This window comes from Haemorhous mexicanus, chromosome 5 (genome assembly GCF_027477595.1).
Source record: "Haemorhous mexicanus isolate bHaeMex1 chromosome 5, bHaeMex1.pri, whole genome shotgun sequence".
In the NCBI taxonomy this organism is placed as follows: Eukaryota; Metazoa; Chordata; class Aves; order Passeriformes; family Fringillidae; genus Haemorhous; species Haemorhous mexicanus.
This window is the reverse complement of record NC_082345.1, coordinates 2,756,501-2,777,618: the sequence shown is the minus strand read 5'-3', so window position 1 is coordinate 2,777,618 and position 21,118 is coordinate 2,756,501. Positions and strand designations below refer to the sequence as shown.

The 21,118-nt window shown below is 38.7% G+C and overlaps 1 protein-coding gene across 5 annotated transcripts in view; it reads left to right on the top strand.

Moving 5' to 3' along the window:
* The window catches only part of PIK3C2G (phosphatidylinositol-4-phosphate 3-kinase catalytic subunit type 2 gamma), a 202,567-nt gene that overhangs the window by 117,684 nt on the left and 63,765 nt on the right, over positions 1-21,118 (top strand). For all 5 annotated transcript variants that reach the window (XM_059848028.1, XM_059848029.1, XM_059848030.1 and 2 more), the window contains exons 20-24: positions 1,029-1,136; positions 4,530-4,622; positions 6,757-6,886; positions 9,331-9,467; positions 11,683-11,852. In XM_059848028.1, coding sequence (XP_059704011.1) covers positions 1,029-1,136; positions 4,530-4,622; positions 6,757-6,886; positions 9,331-9,467; positions 11,683-11,852 — 638 coding nt within the window. The remainder of the gene's footprint in view (positions 1-1,028; positions 1,137-4,529; positions 4,623-6,756; positions 6,887-9,330; positions 9,468-11,682; positions 11,853-21,118) is intronic.

Below are 21,118 nucleotides of genomic sequence, written 5' to 3'. Positions count from 1 at the left end.
TTTATATTGCATAGGTACATTTCCAGTTCAGAACTGCTAATTTTCCAGGACAAGTGCTGTTTTCCTGGTGTGCAAAACTTCTTCTTGTTGAAATCTCAGCAAGGCAGAGCAGGAAGCCAAATAAAAATCTACTTGCCACTGCTGGTTATCATGAATGATATCATGAATCTTTCTGCCTTGTTAAAGATTCAAAGGTTTTCTCAGAAAACTCTCAGTGCTGCAACTGAGAGCAGCAAAGCAAACATGGAAGTAAAAAGACAAAAATATTTGCAGAAGGAAAATCCATGCAAAGAAGAAGAAATAGTAGTAATACATTATACATTACTAATGAATAATTCAGATTTTAGAGATTAATCTCAAGGCTGCAGTTACTATGGTACTGAGGAGTTCCCAATCCTTGCAGTTAACAGAATTAGGCAAGGGAGATCACAGTGTTGAGGCAACGAGCAACAAATTGGGAAGATCTCAGGAAAGGCAAAAATTCCCATGAGATACAGCAGAGCAATACCAGGCTAACTGAGCCCTCTTGAAGGGTGCTGAATCATAACATCACAGAATGGTTTGGGCTGGAAGGAACCTTAAAAATCATCCAGTCCCAACCTCCTGCCATGGGCAGGGACACCTTCCACCAGACCAGGTGGCCCCATCCAGCCTGGTTTCACAGGTAGAGATTTTTTCTGACATGCAATCTAAACCTTCAATTTGAAGCCATTCTCCCTTGTCCTGTCACTCCATGCTGTTGGAAACAGACTCTTCCCATCTGAACCTATGGGGCTGGTGTGAGTGGTAGCACATCTAGGCAGAAAAAGTATCAATGGGGAGTAAAATTACAGCTCTTATTTTTAATACCCCAGTGTGACCTCATTAGCTGTTGTAAGGTCACATGGATGCTGCCAGCTCTGGAAATTGCACTGTTTGTTTAAAGTACAGAAAGACAGTAGAAAAAAAAATTTAAAAAGAAATAAAGAAACAAATAAAGAGCTGCTTTTTTGTCCTTTCATGCTGCCATACTGGTTCTTGTGCTGCAGGAGGTGTTGAAGGTGGAGCTCAGCAGACTGCAGCAGTTCTTCCAGGAGGTGAAGCTCTGCCGGCTGCCCCTGAACCCCGCGCTTGTTGTGCAAGGCATAGAGGCAGATGTAAGTGGGATCCATTGCTCCTTCAATTTTGGTCTTTAGAGGGGAGAAGGAGAGGATGCCTGCATGGAAATGATCGTAGTGATGTGAAGAATGAATCATCTGGTTGATTCACACCCAGCCTAATCTCCTTCAAACCTTTGCAGAGGCAGAGGTGACAGGGTGGGTGGGGTGGCTGCTGCACAGGTGTCACAGCAGGCAGGGATTTCACCTCTGAGCAGCCCATCCCCAGCTCAGCTGCCCTGCCATTGGCATTGGCAAGGGCACCTGGGAGCTGGGACCTGGTTCCCACTGTGGGAATCCATAAAATCAGAGGGTTTTGGGAAAGCTGCAGAAGGCAGGCCTCAGAGACAGCAGAGCTGTGAATAGAGCTAAGCAGGAGCCATGGGATAGGCCAGCAGAAAAATCATGTAAGAAGTAGAATGATGAAGTCTCTGGTGTTGAGATGACCTCAAGGTGTTAGAAAGTTTGTTTTTTCTAGTCTTGAGACTGAAGAAGACAAGATCTGTCAGTTCTGCTTTTTAAGGTTGTTTATTTTTTTATCTATAACATTTTTTTCTGATCTGCTGAGGTCTGTTCAGCAGGTCGGTTTGTGGTACACTGACCATCCTCAGGGTGATGTTATCTTTTTATATTAAAAACTGTGTGCTTTATTTACAATAATTTTTAATATCTGTCACCTATGTTAGATAGTTTGTCTCTACTCTAAACTAATCAAAAAGTGCCACCATCACAGCAGAAGATGGAGGCTAAGAAGATACAGGAGGAAAGACATGACACGCCTAAATCCCTCATATTGCTTCCTGAACCCTCATTCTAAAACCCTAAAATTCTACTTTTTCACCCTATGATAAATTCACTATTATTCTATTCAAACTCTTGTGGCTTGTACATCTTCACACAAGGTTGGTAATTGTTTCCATGGGTTAAAATCAAAGGCACAGGTGTCTTTGACTCTGTGCCAAGGTTTCTGAGCCCCCTGCCAGGGTCTGGAGTCCTCCAGGGCAGCCAGAGGAATATCTTGGATTCCGACAGTAGAAAAGTAAGGACAAATAGAACAATGGTCTGTGTATTAATGCTTGTCTAGAATAACTCCCTAAGCTGCAGGAAAGTGTATCTGGTGAGATATTAGGAAGTTTTAAGCTTAATAATGGAGCTCTGTGCATTGTGTTTGAAGGCTCACAAGCAGGTGTTGTATTTGAAATAAGCATTGTTTTACCAAAGGTACCTGTGCTTGTAGTGGTTGGATGGAACCACTGTCAATGCTTTGGCTTTGTGTGATTGGCCAAAAAATTTTTAAAGTGAGTTGTAACATTGAGTTCTTGGTCTGCTGCCTGAGATGTGAGCTGATGTCATCTTCCCATTGTCACAACCATGGAATGAGAGTGATGCTGGAAAATCAAACAGCTCAAGGCACGTTCCCAGCAGTCCTGTCCCATTTGTGATTTGTACACAGCCCCTGGCTGGCAATACCCAGCAGGTAGCCCCTGGTGTTTTTCCCATCCAAGACTCTTCCCATGTCAGGTATGGGAGCAGGAAAAAGTCTGGAGCCAGCTGTCTGTTTGCTGAGCTGAGAATTGCTCAAATGGTGAATATTCACACTGGCTTATCTGTATCTGCAACCCCTATTAAACATGACTTAAGGATAAAGGAAACAGCCATGCTCTTCAGTATTACTTGACTTGACTTTGACTGCAGTACTAAGATTCAGTCATTCATTGTTCAGAAATATTTTCATAAACAACATAGAGCCAGGAATTAGCTGGTTCATCTCTGGAGAAGGAAAATGTATCCAGCATGAAGAGAAAGAAAAACCTGAACAGCCATATATATTACCAGTTATACCTGCCTAATTACAGCAATTTGTGCTCTATTTTTGTTCTCTGGCTCATTATCCATAGCTGACCTGATTCTATGAGGTGCTGATCCCTTCAATTGCCTCTGACCTGTGTTTCTCCAAGTAATTGCTATTAAGCCTTAATCTGGCTGAGAACTGAGGTCTTCCAGCACCCCACAGGCTTGGGCAAATTGTGTGTGATACAAGTCAGAAGGATTTGAAGCCTGCTGCTGCTCCCTGCTTTCAGGCTTTTGCAAATAATGACTAATGGAAAGGTATCTCACCATAAAGTCATGCTATTTATACTGCACCAGCTTGGCTGGACAGCTAAAAGAAGGTTTAAATCTAATATCTGAAGAGGTTTTTTTGGGTTTTAGGGTTTTTTCATTTTTCTTATATCATTATAGGCCATTATCTTTCTATAAATACATGTCGTTTCTTGATTGGACTGTACGTCAGTATAATCATGCAAATTAGAACTTTTAAGTGCTTATAATTACCTAAATTTAATTCATTTTGGTGTCATCTATTGATTTTACCAGTGGCAAGCCCTGCTCAGAGCCCCATCAGAGTCACATCATCCCTCAGGAACCTTTCAAGCACTCACTGGGACGTTTCAATTGGCAAAATTCCGATTGAAATGGAATCATTTCAGTGGTGGGGGATCAGAATTTTATTTCTGATAATGGCTCTGGCCCATCCCAGAGGTCTGCTGTGCCTGAGACAATATTTGCATGCTTTGAGATGCTCAGATGAAAAGCTGCAGACAGCTGTGTCTGGTGGAGCTCACATTGAGCCTCCCTTACACTGCACCCTGTAAGGACAGCAGCAGCTCTTGTATGGTGCTCATTATTTCCAGAAACCATTAATTACCATTGTCTCTAGCTGGTTTTGAGGGGTTTCCCCACCTTTCTTTGGATGTTTTTAATGAGGGTAATAATCCCACCCCAAACTCTCACAGGATTTGCAGTGCTTGGCTCATTAATGTTTTTTGAAGGCCTTTGAGATCTTCAGGTGGAAGGAGCTGTAGAGCATGAAAGTCAGAGTTGGTGCTTAATTAAGGTAAATTCCACATAAAATAGAGCATGATTTTCAAAATTTCCTGTATCCTCAGCCAGAGTGAGGTAATCAAAGAAACTGGCAGGAACTTTGCTTCCATGTCTGATTGGGTAGGGCTGGGTTTTTTTCAGAAAACAATGGGACCAAAGGCTTTTCATTGGTTTAGAACTCATTAGATCAGTCTTATCTAATTCATCCACCCAGTTCCAGCAAAGCTTATTGTTGATAGGCCTGGGTGCAAAGGAAAAAACAATTAGCACATAGAATATTATCTGTTCATATGGCCTGATATTTAAGTGAAGCAGATTGTCTGGGGACAAGAATTTCTCGTTTTTCAGACCCAATGAAACAGTCAATAATATCAAAAATTATTTATTTTTGCTACCACTGCTACTGAGCAGTGTTTAAAGCTGGGATCTTTTTCAGAGGTATTGTATTGGCCTGGTGTTTTGTTTATGTGACACTGTTGTTGTTCTGTCTCATCTTTCTTTCCCCTGCAGTCATGTTCTTATTTTACATCCAATGCCTTTCCCTTAAAAATCTCCTTCATCAATGCGAATGCTCCAAGTGGAAACATCAATGTTATTTTTAAGGTATGTTCTTCCTCCAGTCCTTGGGCCTTTTGGTATGGAAAATGATCATTTAAAATTCACCTAATTTATCTTTTAAACCTTGAGTCTGAGAATAGCTGGTTTAGCTCTGCTGCTTGTTTATCCCTATTATTTTTGACACCAGAACTCTTAATGAAACATGTGGAGGCAATACCCTGAAGTGTCACCTTTTTGATCAGCAGAGAATCCAACAAATTATGGCAGTTTTTTTCCTTAGTGAAGACAACCAGACTAGAATATAAAGTTCATATTTTAAACCCAGTTTATTAACAAGGGCAGGTCTCAGAGAAGAGATAGATCAGAGTGACTGAACCCTCAGCCTCGTCCATATGTCTCTAAAATCAAAATACAGGAGTGTTAGAGGCTCCATTTGCCACAGAAACCTAATTCTGCCCCTATCAGCAGTGTGGGGGAATGGCTGAGGAAGATGGAGCTGGAGGAGGCAGCAGAGGAACTCTGTCTCATTGGAGTTACTTGTAAGAACTGACTCAAAATAAACTCTGCTTTATTTGGCAGTTGTCACCTAGAAAAGCGTCAGAGTTCAGAACTGTCCATCCACAAAAGGCAATTTTAAAGTTAGTTCTTTTTTAAAAGAGCAAAAGTCTTCCCTAAAAGTGGATATTGGTTTTAGAGAAGAACACAAGTTCATAAAATGGATGACAGATACAAAATTTTTGGTTTCCACTGGCATTATTCTTAGGTATTTTGCAAAATCATTTTCCAAATGAGAAACCTAAAAAGTTGATATAAATAAATTTAAAAAACCAAACCACATTCTATGCTGTTTTAAATTAACTTGCCCTTTAGAGCAGCTGTGATTCTCAGAAATAGAAGTAAACTTTCCAGGCCTGCTAAGGGGAGAAATTAGCAATTTTATATTTTTCTGAATATTTAGAAACCTGGTTCATGTGCTATTTTATCTGAGAATCAATATTAAGCAGCAGGTCCCTACCTACATGAGCAAACACCTGCTCATGGGGCTTTTAGGCAATTGCATTGGTTCTACTCAAACAATTTTTTTCCTACCTAGTAATGTTCAGCAAGCAGCTCATTGTCCAGTTGCTGTAAAAGTATTTTAGCTGCTGTCACCTTCTCCTGTCAGTAAAACATTGTGCTAAAATACCTTTTGCTTGTACTGTGGTTCCATTGCTTATTCATGACAGAGAACTCATACATAAATGATAAGCACAATAAATGATAAGGGTATTTTACTAAATTGTCTTCCCACTGTATCAGTGAGGGAAGGTGAGTGGAGAGAATAAGATATTTTTACATTTTTAGATGCTAAGAAGAATTAATTGAAGTCTTTTGATGAGAGAAAAATAGATACAGAAATTTTGTCTTTTTAAGACGAGTTTATGTCTCCTCAAGTCCTTATTTCCTGGCAGTAAATGTCTGTAGATTGGAATACTTGTGTAAAAAGAATGTAATGAAAGAATAAGGCACTTAAAATACCAGTAAAAGTTATGTGTTTTGCATGGAGTGGGATGGGGGGAAACAAAACATCAGGGCTGTTGTTTTTGCAAGCCATTTACTCAGCCATGGTTGAAAATAATCTCTTCATTAATTCTTGTGGCTACAATTAAAGCCCCATTTCCCTGAGATTATTGTTTGACTAACTCCATGGGGAGAGGGGTCATCACTGCTTGGAACTGTGTATTAATCACTTTATGGATAAAATGTAAATTTGTGATAAAATTCCCTGGCAAATACCAAGTTGTGAGGCTTAATGTGAGACAAACACTGTCATTTGTGCAGAGGGATCCAGCATTAAGGAGACTTTAAAATGTAACTAAATTAGGATCCTGCCTCTGGATTAGATAGCCAAACTGCAATAATTACACAGGAATAATAGGCAGAAATAATAGGCACAGTGAAGCAGAGATCATTTGTTGTCACCTCAGTGGCTGCCAGAACTGTCCCAGCCTGTGTGTGCCATCCACTCTGTCCTCTCCTGAGATTATTGAGAGATAAGTAGGAGCTTTGAAGGAAAACAAGACAGAGTTACTGAGATGAATGTAGCTGCTCTGGTGGCCAAAAAAGTCCCAGTTAAATGGGACATTATTTCTGTCTGATATTGAAGAAGAAAACTGAGTTTCATGTGCAATTTTCACAGGTAGGTGATGATCTACGTCAAGATATGTTGGTCCTGCAAATTATTCGTCTGATGGACAGCATTTGGCTCCAAGAGGGACTGGATATGCAAATGATCATTTACAGGTGTTTATCTACAGGGAGAGGACAAGGTCAGTCTTAAATTACAAAAGGAGCCTGTGTTACATTATTCATATTTCATGTAAACAGTGGTATGTAAGATTTATTTATTCTGCCTCTCTAGAACTCGTTGGATTTTGTAGCAACTAGAATTTTCCAAAACCCTCAACACTGTCAGCTTGCAAAACATTCTTAAATTCTCATATCAAAAAGAGGGCTTTGGAGAAAATTGGCCATAGCTACTGAAGTTTTAATCCAGTGTGTTCCTACATAGATGCTTAAATGAGCCTGGATGCATGTGGCTACACAAAGTACCTGCAGACAAGTGATGACAGCTTTGTGCTGTTGATTTTGAAATATTATTCTTGTGATTTATGTTGCTCAGGGCAGGCCTGACTCATCTGAAAGCTCTATTTCTCTCTTTCATGGTTGTTGTAGCAGAGCTGTAGCAGGGATAGCAATTGCTGGCTGTAGAAATCTGCTGACAGCAGTAAGCTGCCTAGATTTCCCTGACCAAATCTTCTACTGGAAATAATCCTAGCTCAAAGAGAAGGCTGATGTATCCAGATTACCTGCTGGACAAAAGCTATTAAAATAGAAAAATTAAAAGAAAATCGTTGCTCTCTGAGCCACAAAATGAACATGAGAGAGGAGGAATGATCTAAAGGAAATGAGAGAAAAGTATAGATGAGTTCAGACACAAGGCTTGTGGTGGTGGTGACCTGGAAAAATCTCCTCCCTCCTTTGTGGGATGGGAATCAAAGCTTGAAAGCTTCTGCTTCAAAGGCAGATAATACAAGAATACTACTTCAGGACATGACATTCTATATAGACTCTTCTATATACTAATGCTTAATTTGATGTTTGCCAGGAGAGATACAGGGATCATCTGCAAATAATGTTCTCTCCCTGACAGCCTCTTCCTTCCAGCATCACAGCAGCAAAAACCCCTCAGTGTCTCACAGATTTGAAATATGTCTTTCCTTACGAGTTCACATCAGTGCTAAGATAATTGATTCACAGTTAATTATTAAGGATAGAGATTTACAGTTAATTATTAAGGATAAAGTGACGTGCCTGTGGTCACATAGGGCACATGTACCCAAACCTTGGGGAGGTTTGTTTTTCCAGTCCTAGGCTCATGACTTCCTCCATGGCCACCTTTCCCACACAAGGGGGTGGGAGATGGTAACTTCATGGTTGTGCAAACACAGAAATCACTTTTCACTGAAATTCAGTGAAAAATTTCCCTGTAACTCAGTGAAAAGGGACTAAAGCTTTGGCAGAATTCCACTTTCCAGCATGGTGAAGTAGAGGAGCCTGTCAGGAAGTCAAATCCTTACAGAAAGTCCTTCTGTGCTGCAGAGTAGCAGGGTGACATGCCAGGGGACCACACATGGGGACAGGCATGGAAAGCCAGGTCTCAGGAACAAAACCAGGAATTAAGTGCATGCAGGAGAGACAAAGCATTCAAGTGAAGCATTGCAAAATACCTGGCTTCTCTCTGCACCTCAGAGCCCCAGTTTGTGACACACTGGATCAGAATCACTGAATTTCTGAACACCCCAGTACCTTTCTCCAAGCTGTGATCAACATCACATAGTCCAGAATAACTTCTGCACCTTTCTAGACAATAAAATAAAAAATACATATAAAAATATATAAAAATATACATATATAATTTATTTTCAATTTAAAAATTATCTAAAAATATAATTTAGATACAATACAGTAATATAATTATAATATTCATATATATGTATATTATAACATATATTCTATGCATTATGTATAAATAGATATTATATTATGTTAGTTTATGTTATATTATGTTATAGAATGTTATATAAAATATATAAATGTATATTTATATTATGTATTATATATTATAAAATATATATATATAATATTTACATATATTAGTAAATATCAGATCCTACTTTTTAATTTTTTTTAGTTTTGTGCATATTCCACCCACTTTGAATCTTGCTAAATTGTTCACCTTGTTGGTACTTCGAGGCAATTATTTCCACAATATTGTTATTGATGATTTTATTTCTCCTTCACAGAACTGCCCCTTTATTTCTCATTTCCAAAGAGCAAGATTAAAACAATATATATATATATATATATTGTTTTATATTTTGTGCTGCATTCATTATGTTTAAGCTTTTAACTTATGTTTTTACTTATTTATTTCTTTTTACCTTTTAACTAATTTATTTATTATGCCTTTTTAACTTATTTATTTATTATGTCTTTTTAACTTATTTATTTATTATTTCTTTTTAAACTTATTTATTTATTATTCATTTTAAACTTATTTATTTTTTTAACTTATTTTTAGCTTTTAACTTCACGGGTTTTGGGGGTTTTTTTTTCTGCATGGAATGATCAAACAACAGGCAATACACATTGTTTTTCTGTGCTTTTCAAGTTGAGGATTTTTCATGCAAACTCTTTTCCATCTGATTAGGACTGGTGCAGATGGTGCCAGATGCTACCACGCTAGCAAAGATCCACAGGGAGTCTGGGCTGATAGGACCACTGAAAGAAAACACAATTAAAAAATGGTTTCACCATCACCATCCTCTGGAATCAAGTTACCAAGAGGTAACATCATAATGAAGCTTATTCCACATTTCACTCTATGCCATGGGGGGGAAAAAAAAAAACCCAAATTACAGCAGGCAGCAAAATCGAGTGGCTCAGACACGAGACAAACAAGTCTCATGCAGAGAAAGCAGGGAATCCACTTAAAGCCCCTCTCTAGCTAAGGAAATATTGCTTTTTATCAGGTGCATGCAATTACATTTTCTATAAACGTGTGTCATAGAGATGTTTTGAAATTTAGTTGCAAAGTGAAGAGAAATTGAAATAGAAATTGTCTTGAACTCAGAAAAAAAAAAAAAAAAGGTATTTTTTTAGGTCAGCTCTTTAAATTCTTTATTTTATATAAATCACCTAAAGTCCTGGCAGATTTCCTGTATTTAGGAAAGACCAGGCCAATTACCTCGAGTTTCAGAAAGCTGTTTTATCAAAACTGCCTTGGCATAGTTGAAATACAGAAGCTCTTGCTTTTCATATCACTTGTTCCTGTGAGATCCCACGGTAGGCACCTGATTTTCAGAAACTAGATGTTCTGCATGAGCCAAAAAATTGTAAATTTTATGTATAGAAGCAAAAGTTTTCCAAGGAAATCTTTCTTATCAATTCCTTTCTTTCTTATCAATTCCTTTCTTTCAATCAATTCCTTGTTGGGTGATCATGTTCTGAGGCCCCTGAAAAAATTTTCAATTTTTGTGTTCCTGGGACAATTTTTATAATCCTTTTTCAGTGTAAATGATAAATTAGGGGCAAAAATTTTAAATTTAAAGGAGTGCTTTGAGAATTTAGCACTCTGAGAATGAAATACTTTTACTGCATTTTGTTAGCAGATGTTTGGTAAAATTCAGTAATATGTTTGGTAAATTTTAGTCATTTTGTAATAATTCCATAGGCATTTTCTCATCCACATTTTGACTACAAACACTTGAATTCCTCATATATGTTTTGATTCTATTAAACAGGAGTAGTCTGTGTAGAATGGAGTTTTTTTACAAGTTTGTTTTTATGGTAGAAGTGTAGACAACATTTCAATTCCAAAGTGAGGCACTGCTAGTTATTGAGTGAAAACTTGATTTCTTGCTGCAGCTGTTGTTTGTAAAAAATATCCTTCATGTGGAATATTCTAAAACCAATTCCTACCCAATTTCTTCCTATTTTTTAAGTATATAAAATGCAGTCAGATCTGATTACATAGGAAATGTATAAAATTACTGCTATGCATTCTCCTTGTGCTTGCTAGTGAATGAACCTTCCTCTTTTTTTACTCCTTCATAATTTTTTACCCATCCAGTACTGGATCTGAGGTGCTCAGAAAACTGGTGCAGGACAAGCTTTAATATCCTCATTTTACAGCTGGGTGAACAAAATCACAGAGAGCTTAAGTGTTTTATCCAAGGTCATCACAGTGAGAAAGTAGCACAGTTAGACATAAAATTCAGCCAGCTCTTGAGCTGTGGCCCAAGTTTGGCCATTGCAGGTGGCATCTTGCATCTGCAGGGAATTCCTGAAAGCCTAAAGAACCATTTGCCTTGGCTAATGTAGGTTTTGTCCAAAAAAGATTAAGATCCAGGTGAGGATGGTTTGGGTTTCTATATTACTTGTTATACATTGTGATTTACATTCATGGGACATGAACTGAGTTCTGGAGGAAAAAAACAAAACAGTGCAGGGGATGTAGAGCAACCTGCTCCCTTGACAAAGCAAGTGGTTACATTTGTGCATTATTTGTGCAAAATTATTTGCAAATAATTTCCTAACATTTCTTTTTGCAATATGATTGCAGAACACTGAACAGAAAATGCCAACTTCCTGCCAAGAAGCTTTTTTTTGTTTTCTTAAGCATCTTTTGCCTTAAAGTTTTCTGTAGACTTCCAGGTATCTTTGGAAAACCTCGTGCATAAAATTGTTGTTGTGCTGTAACTTTGAAATGTTTGAGTGCCATCCCTATTCCATTCCTACTCAGACCTGTCCCATGAACCTCTTTTCAAAATTTCCTGGTAAAATTTTAACAGGTTTAACAGTTTAGGTTTTTTTAACAACAGGTTTAACAGGTTACCAACAAGTATAACATTTATAAAACTACATTTTGTAAAAAAAAAATTATTTTATTTTTATTTTTAAAAATTATTTCTTTTATTTCATTGTTTTTAAGACCATTTTTATTTGTTTATCACAAACATATCTGGATATTTCATGTAAGAGCTTTTGTTTTTCTCACCAGGCCATAAGGAATTTCTTTTATTCCTGTGCTGGCTGGTGTGTTGTTACCTTCATCCTGGGAGTCTGTGATCGACACAGTGACAACATAATGCTGACAAAAGCTGGACACATGTTCCACATAGACTTTGGAAGATTTTTGGGTCATGCACAGATGTTTGGAAGCATCAAAAGGTTGGTATCTATAGTAACACACAGTGAACTTGAAATTTCACAGCCTTATCAACTTCCATTAAAAAAAATATTAATGAGATTACATTTTCTTTTTGTTTTCTTCCTGTATTTTCCAAAATAACACGTTTTTGTTGTTTCTTGAAACTTCTAAGAAGTGTAGGAACGACTGGAAAAGGAATCAAAGATGTTGGAGATCCCTTTTCAGTGTAAAAGAAAAATGCAATTCCTTGTTTGCTCAGGAATTTGAATGCTGTAGTTCAATAGTGACCAGAACAGAAGAATTCTGATGTCCATTGCTTATTTTCCAACAGAGGAGGGTTCCTAAAATGGATCCAAATCCAATTATCTAATTGACAACTTTCTTCCCATGTTCAGAGAAGGAACCAAATTTCCCACATGGACATGGAGAATAATTAAATTATGCCTCTGTGGGTAAAATTGCAGACTTTTTCATTATCTTTAGAAGTTCCACATCCAACCAGACTGAGCTCAGGGGCTGCTTTGCAAACATCTGGTTACCTTGGTGGGTGTGATGTCCCTGTGTCATGCTGAGGATAAATCAAACAGTGTGAGCATCCATCCAAGCTCCTAATGTGTAGTTTTGTGAAGGAATGAATGGAAATGGAATAAGGATAAGATAATGCCAGCATGCCCAAAGCACAAAGGAGCTGCAACAGCAAAGAATGGATGGATGATCCCTTTTAGTGATGAGTAGCTGTGTATGTCATCCATATTTTCTGAAAACTTCCAGAACAAGTATCAAAATTAAGTTTGAGCTAATTTTCTTATTTATTTTTTGTTCTTTATTTTTTTTGGTTAAGCTGGCCTTTTCCTGCTCCAGACTATCTCAGTGTGTCAGACAGACATAACAGCATGGGAGTATTGCTATGAGGGAAGCTGATGAGGATAATAAGTACTTCTAAGTCAAGCAGTCAAAAGATTTAGTTGCAGTGCTTAGAATTATCATCCATCATTCAAGATGTGCACCCTTAATCCCCCTCATTTGCTGTGGAAAGAACAAAGCAGAGCAGAGTAATAAAAACAAACTCATGCACACTCCTTGTCAAGGGCTGCATCCTTCTCCACAATAAAACTCCTGTTGGAACCTAGCAGGGATTTCCTTGAGTAGTGATTTTACATAAGCAAAAATTTCCTAGTTGAGTGAACAGCAGGGTGAGGCAAATATAAGAGGGGACACAACAACCAAATTTAAATGATGTAATAGCAATAATAAAAACCAGATATTAATGTTACTGTTTTACAGCTCAGTTACACTACACCTTCTTATTAAATTAATGAAAACTTAAAATATAATCACTTCCACAAACATCAGCCTTTTTTCCCATTTCTCAATGCAGTGTGTTGATTTAAACTGCAGAATAAAATCACACATTTAGGACCTCCCTTCATGGACTGCCCTCATGACTCCTTAGGAAAATTGGGTCTCCCACATTACAAACACCATGGGATAATCATTGTTTTCCTCAAGCCCACATGAAACTGAGCAGATTCAGTATTAATGTTTGAGTGATACAGTATTAATGATTATTGTTCTTATTAGTTGGATGCACCTTCATAAAATGTAACATATTATTTGTAACACAGGGACATGACATTTTTACAGGTCACAAAATTCAGGTTCTCTCAAAATGTGAAGCTCTCAGTGCTAGTTGTATCTACTCATTCCCACAAGGCAAGTCCTGAAACAGCTTTGGCCTCTGGTTTCTTTAACAGCTCTTATATTGCACTTTTCTTTGAGTTCTTGTTTGATTTTTATTTGACTTTTTTTGCACTCTCAGAATATCATACTCTAAACTAATATAGAAAAAACAGCAGCACAGTGCTGCCAAACTAAGAGTTCTTAGTGCTGACCCTTGGGGGGTGTTGTGCAGTAGATATTTTATGTACATTTCTGGGGGTCTGTAGAAGCTTTAAAGAATGCAAAGCATCTGATGCAAATCCCTCTGCACAGATCATACAAACCCTCTTTGTGTGTGAGTGTACAATGAAATCTCTGCAGATCAGTGAAGGGTCCCTGCCCAAAGTGTATAAAACAATCATTCCTCACAGAGCTTTGCCAGCTGATTGCCACAGCTGTCCATTTCCTGCTCTCAGGGAGTGCTCTTTGCCATTACAAAAATCTAATTCCTCATAAAACTTCCTGGGGAGAGGTCCTGTGCAGCATCCAGTCCTTCTTCTGAGGGAAGGGAAGTTCCAGGAGTGTTTTGGCAGCTCAGGAGCTCACACACGTGGGCTGCAGCTCTTCTGTCACAGCCAGTCTGAGTCTCCAGAGAACCTGCTGGGGCTGACACATTCATCCAGTCACACTCTCTTTTGCATTCCTGACTGTGAAGACCAGAAAAAGGGGATTAGTAAACTTTTCTACTTCCTGCCCTCATCTTTAAATGATATCCAATAAATCTGCTCAGTTTTGGTTTCAGGTCAAAAATCAGTTCTTCCTGATGTGAGAGAGAAGAGAAGAGAAATCAGGAATCTTCTTTCTACATCTGCCTTGACAGTGCAGTAAATGCTTTAAATAGTGCCAGTAACCCATCTTTCCTTGGACCTATGGTGCCTTGTGCAGGCTGCCCTAGAACAGGGGCTGGACAGAGTCACAGAATAAAGCAGGGATTTATTCCAAGGATCTCCTCCATGGATGCACCTTGGGCAGCACCAGAGCCCAGCCAGGGCTGCACCCAAGATGACCCAAAATGGCCCCAAAATGCACGGCCGGGCACGGGGTCTCTCCCTGGGATCAGCTCTGCTCCATTTGCACCTTGCAGTTCATTGTCCCAGCCCAGCTTTAGCCCAGGCACTCCCACCCTGCTTGTTTTTCTCTCTCCAGCCCACGGGGTTTGTGCTCCTGGGCTGAGATTTGGCTCATTTGTCCTTGGTGCCCAGCTGGAGCAGGAATTGTTTTGTCTCCCTGCTCTGTGCAGAGCTCACCATGCCCTGATGTGAACCCAGACCCACCCACTAAAGCAGCACAGAATGTGAAAAATACAAAAGCTAAACCTGAGGCATCATCTAGAGCTAATATTTCAGAAGTGTTAGGGGGAACTTGTGATCCATCTAACCAATAGCATAGTAACAGAGAGCTTGGCAGAAGAGTTATTCCCAAAGTCCCATAGGGAACTTTCCTTCTGAACCATGAGATTTCATTATCTTCTCTTCCTTTTTTTTTTTTAATCACACTGAATGACACCTTCTGCTAGCAGTAATAAAATGCTCCTTTCATTCACTAACCCAGCCTCCACTTTTGACCCAACATTCCCCCAAAACAGGCAAGTCTGCAGGTACATTTCAAACTGTACAAAGAAATATTTCTTGTTTCATTTCTTTGTATAACTGCCTCATTCTTCATCTATTGAGTGTCCTGTGGGAATCATCTCAGACCCACTCACACAGAAATAGGTGTAATGTTATTAAAGGATATCATCCAAGACTAGGTCAGTCCTGATCAAGTGGTTTGGAAGAAGGTGTCTGGCTCATGGTTTTACCTGCCATGCTTTGCTCACCTTTGTTTCCTCCCCTTCAGTTCTGACCAGCTCCTTTTGAGCATTCCTTCCTTGGTGAATTAAGCAGCCAGGAATTTATTTAAATCCTGTGCTAACTGAACTAATCCAAAATTCAGCAGTCAATCACATCCTCCCCTCTGCCACTCACTTCCAGCTCTGTGTTCTGTCATTTCCCACTCAGGGATGTGCAGTGTGAGACTTGGGGCAGGACACAAAGTGCTGCAGCTCAGGGCACACTGCAAATCCACCTTTTGACAGCATCAGGGTCCATTCTTTCCCTTCAGACCCAGTCATCCTGATTACCCCCAGCACTCCCTGGCCTTTTCATTTCCCTGATCTGAATCACAGAGACCCTCTTGTCTCTTTGCCAAACTAATCCTGGCTCTTGGCATGGCTTTCCCAGAATTTAAATCTGCTAAGCTGGTTTTCTTCTACAAAGTTAATTACTACAGGCAGCCTGACTATTCCTTTGGGAAATTCCAGTTATTAGGGAAGTTCCAAAAATATGGGAAAATTATCTTTCCCACACTTTCTTCCTAGGTTGGTGTTTTATTGTATTGAGAAGGATTTCAGAACATCTGAGTGTATAGAAATGTAGTGCCTCTTTTTGATTTAAAATTAACACATTGCATTTTTAGTGTTATCAACCTAAAATGTGTTTTAATGTCTCACAGACATTAGAAGTGCTGATTAAAAAAAAAAAATCTTTTCAGGTATTTCTTTCTAAAACAGAAATGTTAGCATGTGGACATGGAAAAGAAGTTCTATTTGCATTTTTTGATTGTTTTGTATCAAGTTTTGTTCTCTTTTTTCCTTAAAAAAAAGGAAAAATGGGGAAGAAGGAAGAATTTGAGAATAACACATTTTACTTTTTGCTTTTTACCCTTTTAAAACTTTATTTAGAGTACCCACATAAAGTCAAAAACTTGAAAGTAAAAACCTGAAAGCATAATCACTTTTGTTTTCTAATTTCGTGCATGAAAACTTGTACCAACCTGTATTAGATGTTGAAAGGTTTTAGTGGGTATTTTCAGTGTTAATTCGTTGTCTGCAGTTTATATTTCTTTTTCTGACATGATAGCTCTGGATTTATTGCTTTCTGTGAAATGGTAACTCCTAATTCTTTGCCACTATTCACTTTCAGCACTTCCTGTATGCCACCCTCCAAAAATCTCTGCCTGCAACCCTGGAAAGATTTCATTTCATGACTTCAAGCACCTTAGTAGCCCAAATGATCTTAACAAGGCTATGGAGATGTTTAAATCCTGCCATCCACATAGAGAATGAAGGAGAAAAAATGCACAAAAACCTGTAGGTGAAACAGCACCATCTCCAAGGTGACAAGGGGCTTGAATTTAGCAGGGAACAAGCCCCTCAATTTTGAAAGTCAAAAATTTGTCCCAAATTGAGCACCAGGAGCACAGGCTGAGTCTGAGAACATGTGAACAGCACAAACTGTTCACATGTTCAACTGCTGTCTTTGCTTTGGCTTTATTGAGCCTGGATCCCAGTTTGCTCCTTTCCTTTCCTTTCCTTTCCTTTCCTTTCCTTTCCTTTCCTTTCCTTTCCTTTCCTTTCCTTTCCTTTCCTTTCCTTTCCTTTCCTTTCCTTTCCTTTCCTTTCCTTTCCTTTCCTTTCCTTTCCTCTTTCCTCTTTCCTCTTTCCTCTTTCCTCTTTCCTCTTTCCTCTTTCCTCTTTCCTCTTTCCTCTTTCCTCTTTCCTCTTTCCTCTTTCCTCTTTCCTCTTTCCTCTTTCCTCTTTCCTCTTTCCTCTTTCCTCTTTCCTCTTTCCTCTTTCCTTTCCTTTCCTTTTTCCTTTCCTTTTTCCTTTCCTTTTTCCTCTTCTCTTCTCTTCTCTTCTCTTCTCTTCTCTTCTCTTCTCTTCTCTTCTCTTCTCTTCTCTTCTCTTCTCTTCTCTTCTCTTCTCTTCTCTTCTCTTCTCTTCTTTTCTCTCTTTATGTCTCTCTTTCTCTTTTTCTCTTCCTTTCTTTCTTTTTTTCTTTCTTTTTTTTTTTATTTTTTTGTTTTCTTTTGGTTTTTTTATTTTGTAGGTTTTGGGGTTTTTTTTAATAATACCTTCTTGTGGAGGGAGTTCAACTGAAATGCTTTGAAATCAGAGTAAATTATGTTCACTGCCTGCTTCATAGCTCCATTTTTTTTTTTTTGTTGTTTTTTTTTTTTTATCCTTTTCTAAGACAATCAAGGGAGGCTCTGTTTTTCCATACAGTGTCAGTGTGGATTTGACCATATCCAGTTCTGTTCATGCAAGAGCCTTGTTCTTCCTGTTGAACTGAGTTTCCTGGATACCAGTTCTTGTCTGCTGCAGCTCTCAGAATCCTTCTTGGCTTCTCCTTCACTCCAAGAGTGATATAAACTGCTTTCCTGTCTTCACTTTCTTGAAGGAGTTATCAGGCATTCCTGTTAAGAATCAGGTGGGCTGGAGAAGCTGCTTGATGCTTCCAGAGCCATCAGCAGAATTCCCTCTGCTTTGGGAGACTGGCTGCACATGAGATGTTTAATTGACTTTTTATCAAATTCCCCTCCTCTCTCCTCCTTCTCATTCTATTGGCCACCCTGAGATTTTTTGTAGGATATGACTCCAGAGATGGAAGTTTGACAATAAAACAGAAAAGGGGGGAAAGACATCCTGGTCACTGTCCATTTTGATTATGGTTTTATTTGTTATCCTTTTCAAGTGTCACTGTTCATAGGGATGTGTATTCTCTCCTCCCATCAGAAACATTGTGTTCTATCACCCCTTTCTCTGAAAGCTTTCTGTACACACTTTTTTATGTTCAAAGGAGCTGTTCTCACATGCACTCAAACACACATTTATATTCAGGGGAAGCTCTTCTCATGCACAGTCAAGTATACATCAAGCACTTTTAAATTAATCTCTGTTTCTTGGGCTTCTTTCTTCTTTTTTTTTCTTTTGCTTGTTCTGCACACTACCCCTTTGTCCTTCATCCTTAACTGGAAAGCATGCTGATGTATTTAATTCATGTAGGATTTCATCCCCTGCCCTGAGGAATTCCTTTGCAATTCAATTTCTTCATCACTGGTTTATTTCTCTATTTTGCCTGGTGATACACAAATGCCCTGCAACCATCTATTACTGTGTTTTCTAAACATCCATCTCCTACTGAAAAGGCCTGATAGCTGAATATTCCATGGGTAGGGCTTCTGCTCTGTTCCCACTTGTTCTGTTTCTTTTAAGGCACCTTTCCAGTCCCAGTTTTAAAATCTTTTTCCCTGCTGAGGGCCAGTCAGGACACAAAAAGCAATTTTCCAAGAATCTCTGTTAACAAGAGGAATTGCTGCAATCTCCTTGGGAATTAACTCCCAAGTGGTTCATCAATAGGGCTAGCAATAAACTCCAGCAAACACAGAACATGTGACAGTCCTAGAAAATGGGAGATAAGGCACAGGCAGGTGTGGATACTGGAGGTGAAGGGGGAAAGGATTGAGCCCCACCTGGATGCTGTTTTGCAGTCTGATTGCTGGTGACTGAGTGCAGGCTGCCTGAGCTGTGTCTGCCAGAATGGAGGAGCTCAGCTCAGCTCAAAGGACCCAGGGGGAGCTTCCTGATCACAAATGAGGCTTCAGATTTGTGGTTTGAAATGTTTTCTTGCAGTAGATACCTCAAACAGCAACAGAAATTGCACAGTATAGAGTTAAAACCTTGTGAATTGTTATAGGCCTGATAATTTAGATAAAGAATATAGGTTAAAAAGAAATTAGATGTGAGTTTTAATTGCCCAGGACGTGTAGTTTATTTAAGCCAAGGATGCTCAGGGCATTGAGAAATCTTTCTGTGTTATGGGAATGAGGTCAGCACTAAATTCAGACCAGTTTACCCAAGGCTGTGTCCAGCTAAATCTTAAAACCTCCCAGGATAATCTTCCAAGGCAACTTGTTTCAATATTTACTTTTTTTTAATGGCAAGTCAGAACTTCAGCTGGTTCAGATTTCTCTCTTGTTTTTGCCTGGATCCATCTGTTTCAGAGCCTCCTGTAGATCCAAGAAAATCCCCTTTGAAAACCTTTTGTCTCCTGGCTAAATAATCTCATTTATTCCTCAGCCTCTCCTCTCAGGCAAGTGCCACCATGATGTTGGTGACTTCAGTTTAGTGACATCTTTCAGGTCTTGGCAGGGTATGAACTAATAAATGCTAACTGGAACATGTTCATATGTGGCATCTTTCAGTATTTTCATTATCACCATTATGGTGGGATAGAGAATGTGTTTGTTCATTTTTTTGGAAGAGGCCCTTTGTACAAGGTTTTGGTTGGGATGAAAGTTTGGATTAGCAGTTTTGTAGAAAGGGATCTGTGAGCTTTACCACAGCCAAATATGAGTTGTTGATAAGATACTGGATAGAAAATCTTGAAATTTGAAGTAATCCTTTTGTTTCTTTGAACTTCCAGGAAAATCCTTTTGTTTCTTTGCACTTCCAGGGACAACTTCCCCTGGAATATTTCTAACATTTTGCTTTTAGAAAAACGGAGATGAGGAGCCCAGGGAAATTAGAAGGAGTCCAGAAAAAAGCAGTTAAAATCCTTGGACATCTGAAATACAAGACTTGTGAGAAAAGGTGGAAGCAGTTGTCTGCAGAAGATTGTAGACATAGTAATAGTCTGGAAATACTTTAGAGGCTGCTGTAAGGAAGATGGGCTCTTCATGTTCCCTTAGGAAAGAGCAAGAATTAATAAGATGAAAGCAGAGCAAGAGTTAGATTAGGCATTAGGGAAAAAAATGCTGTGAGGGAACATCCAGAAATTTTATAAGGAGGCTGGAGAAGTCTATCATAAAAAAATCTTAGAGAATAGGCAAAATAAGAATGCCAGAAGCATGTTTATGATCTTGTCCTGATAAGAAGAAAAATGAAGCATCTCTTGTGGCCCAGGAATATTTCTTTATGTTTGCTGGTGATGAATTGTGGTGTGTGGTTGTTCCCTGTTTCATTATTTAATATATAAAAGGAGTGCCATTGATTATGGCTTTTTACTGTGTCTACAAATGTCTATGATTACTATGATTAAATATTTTCACTTGGCTTTAGAGAAATAAGCACTCATGTTCATTTATTTTGTGTTCTTCAATAAGCTTTTGGCTTTTGCTGCAAAGGATGTCAGCAGTCAAGCACTCCCTAAAAGCTTTTCCTATTTTATTGGATACATCTAAATTCCACATAGTCATGCTGAATATTATCAGTTACTTCTGACTCAGACAGAATGATTTTAAAGCAGGCAGGGAATACATGGGGGGGTTTTAGTGCTGAGCAACTGATTTTTAAATTTCAGAGTTCTGTGTGGTTTCTCACACACCATCCATGTGAAAACTTGGACTACCACAGATTTCTCTCATTACATTCATGAGTGTGACTTGGACTTTTCCATAAGTGCCCTAGTGGGAAGCTTAGCTTGGAGCAGAGCAAAGGTCATTTGTTGTTGTTTATCTCATGTGTTTTTCCTGCCTAATATAAAAAGAAGTCAGTGCATCATTCTTGAATGTTCTGTACCGTGAGATTGAGCAGGAAGAACTGAAACCATTGTTGACCTTACAAGCTTTCTTAATCAGTTTACTTCTAGTGTTTCCTATCAAATCCTGATGCTCTTTCTGGTTTTCTTGGAATGCAGCATGATTCAACCCACAGTGAAGTCCCAGCAGATGTTCCCATCACCCCAGACCAAGTTTATTTTTGTGTGATGATCTCTTAATTTCCTTGAGGTTTCCTTTCTTTTTTTCC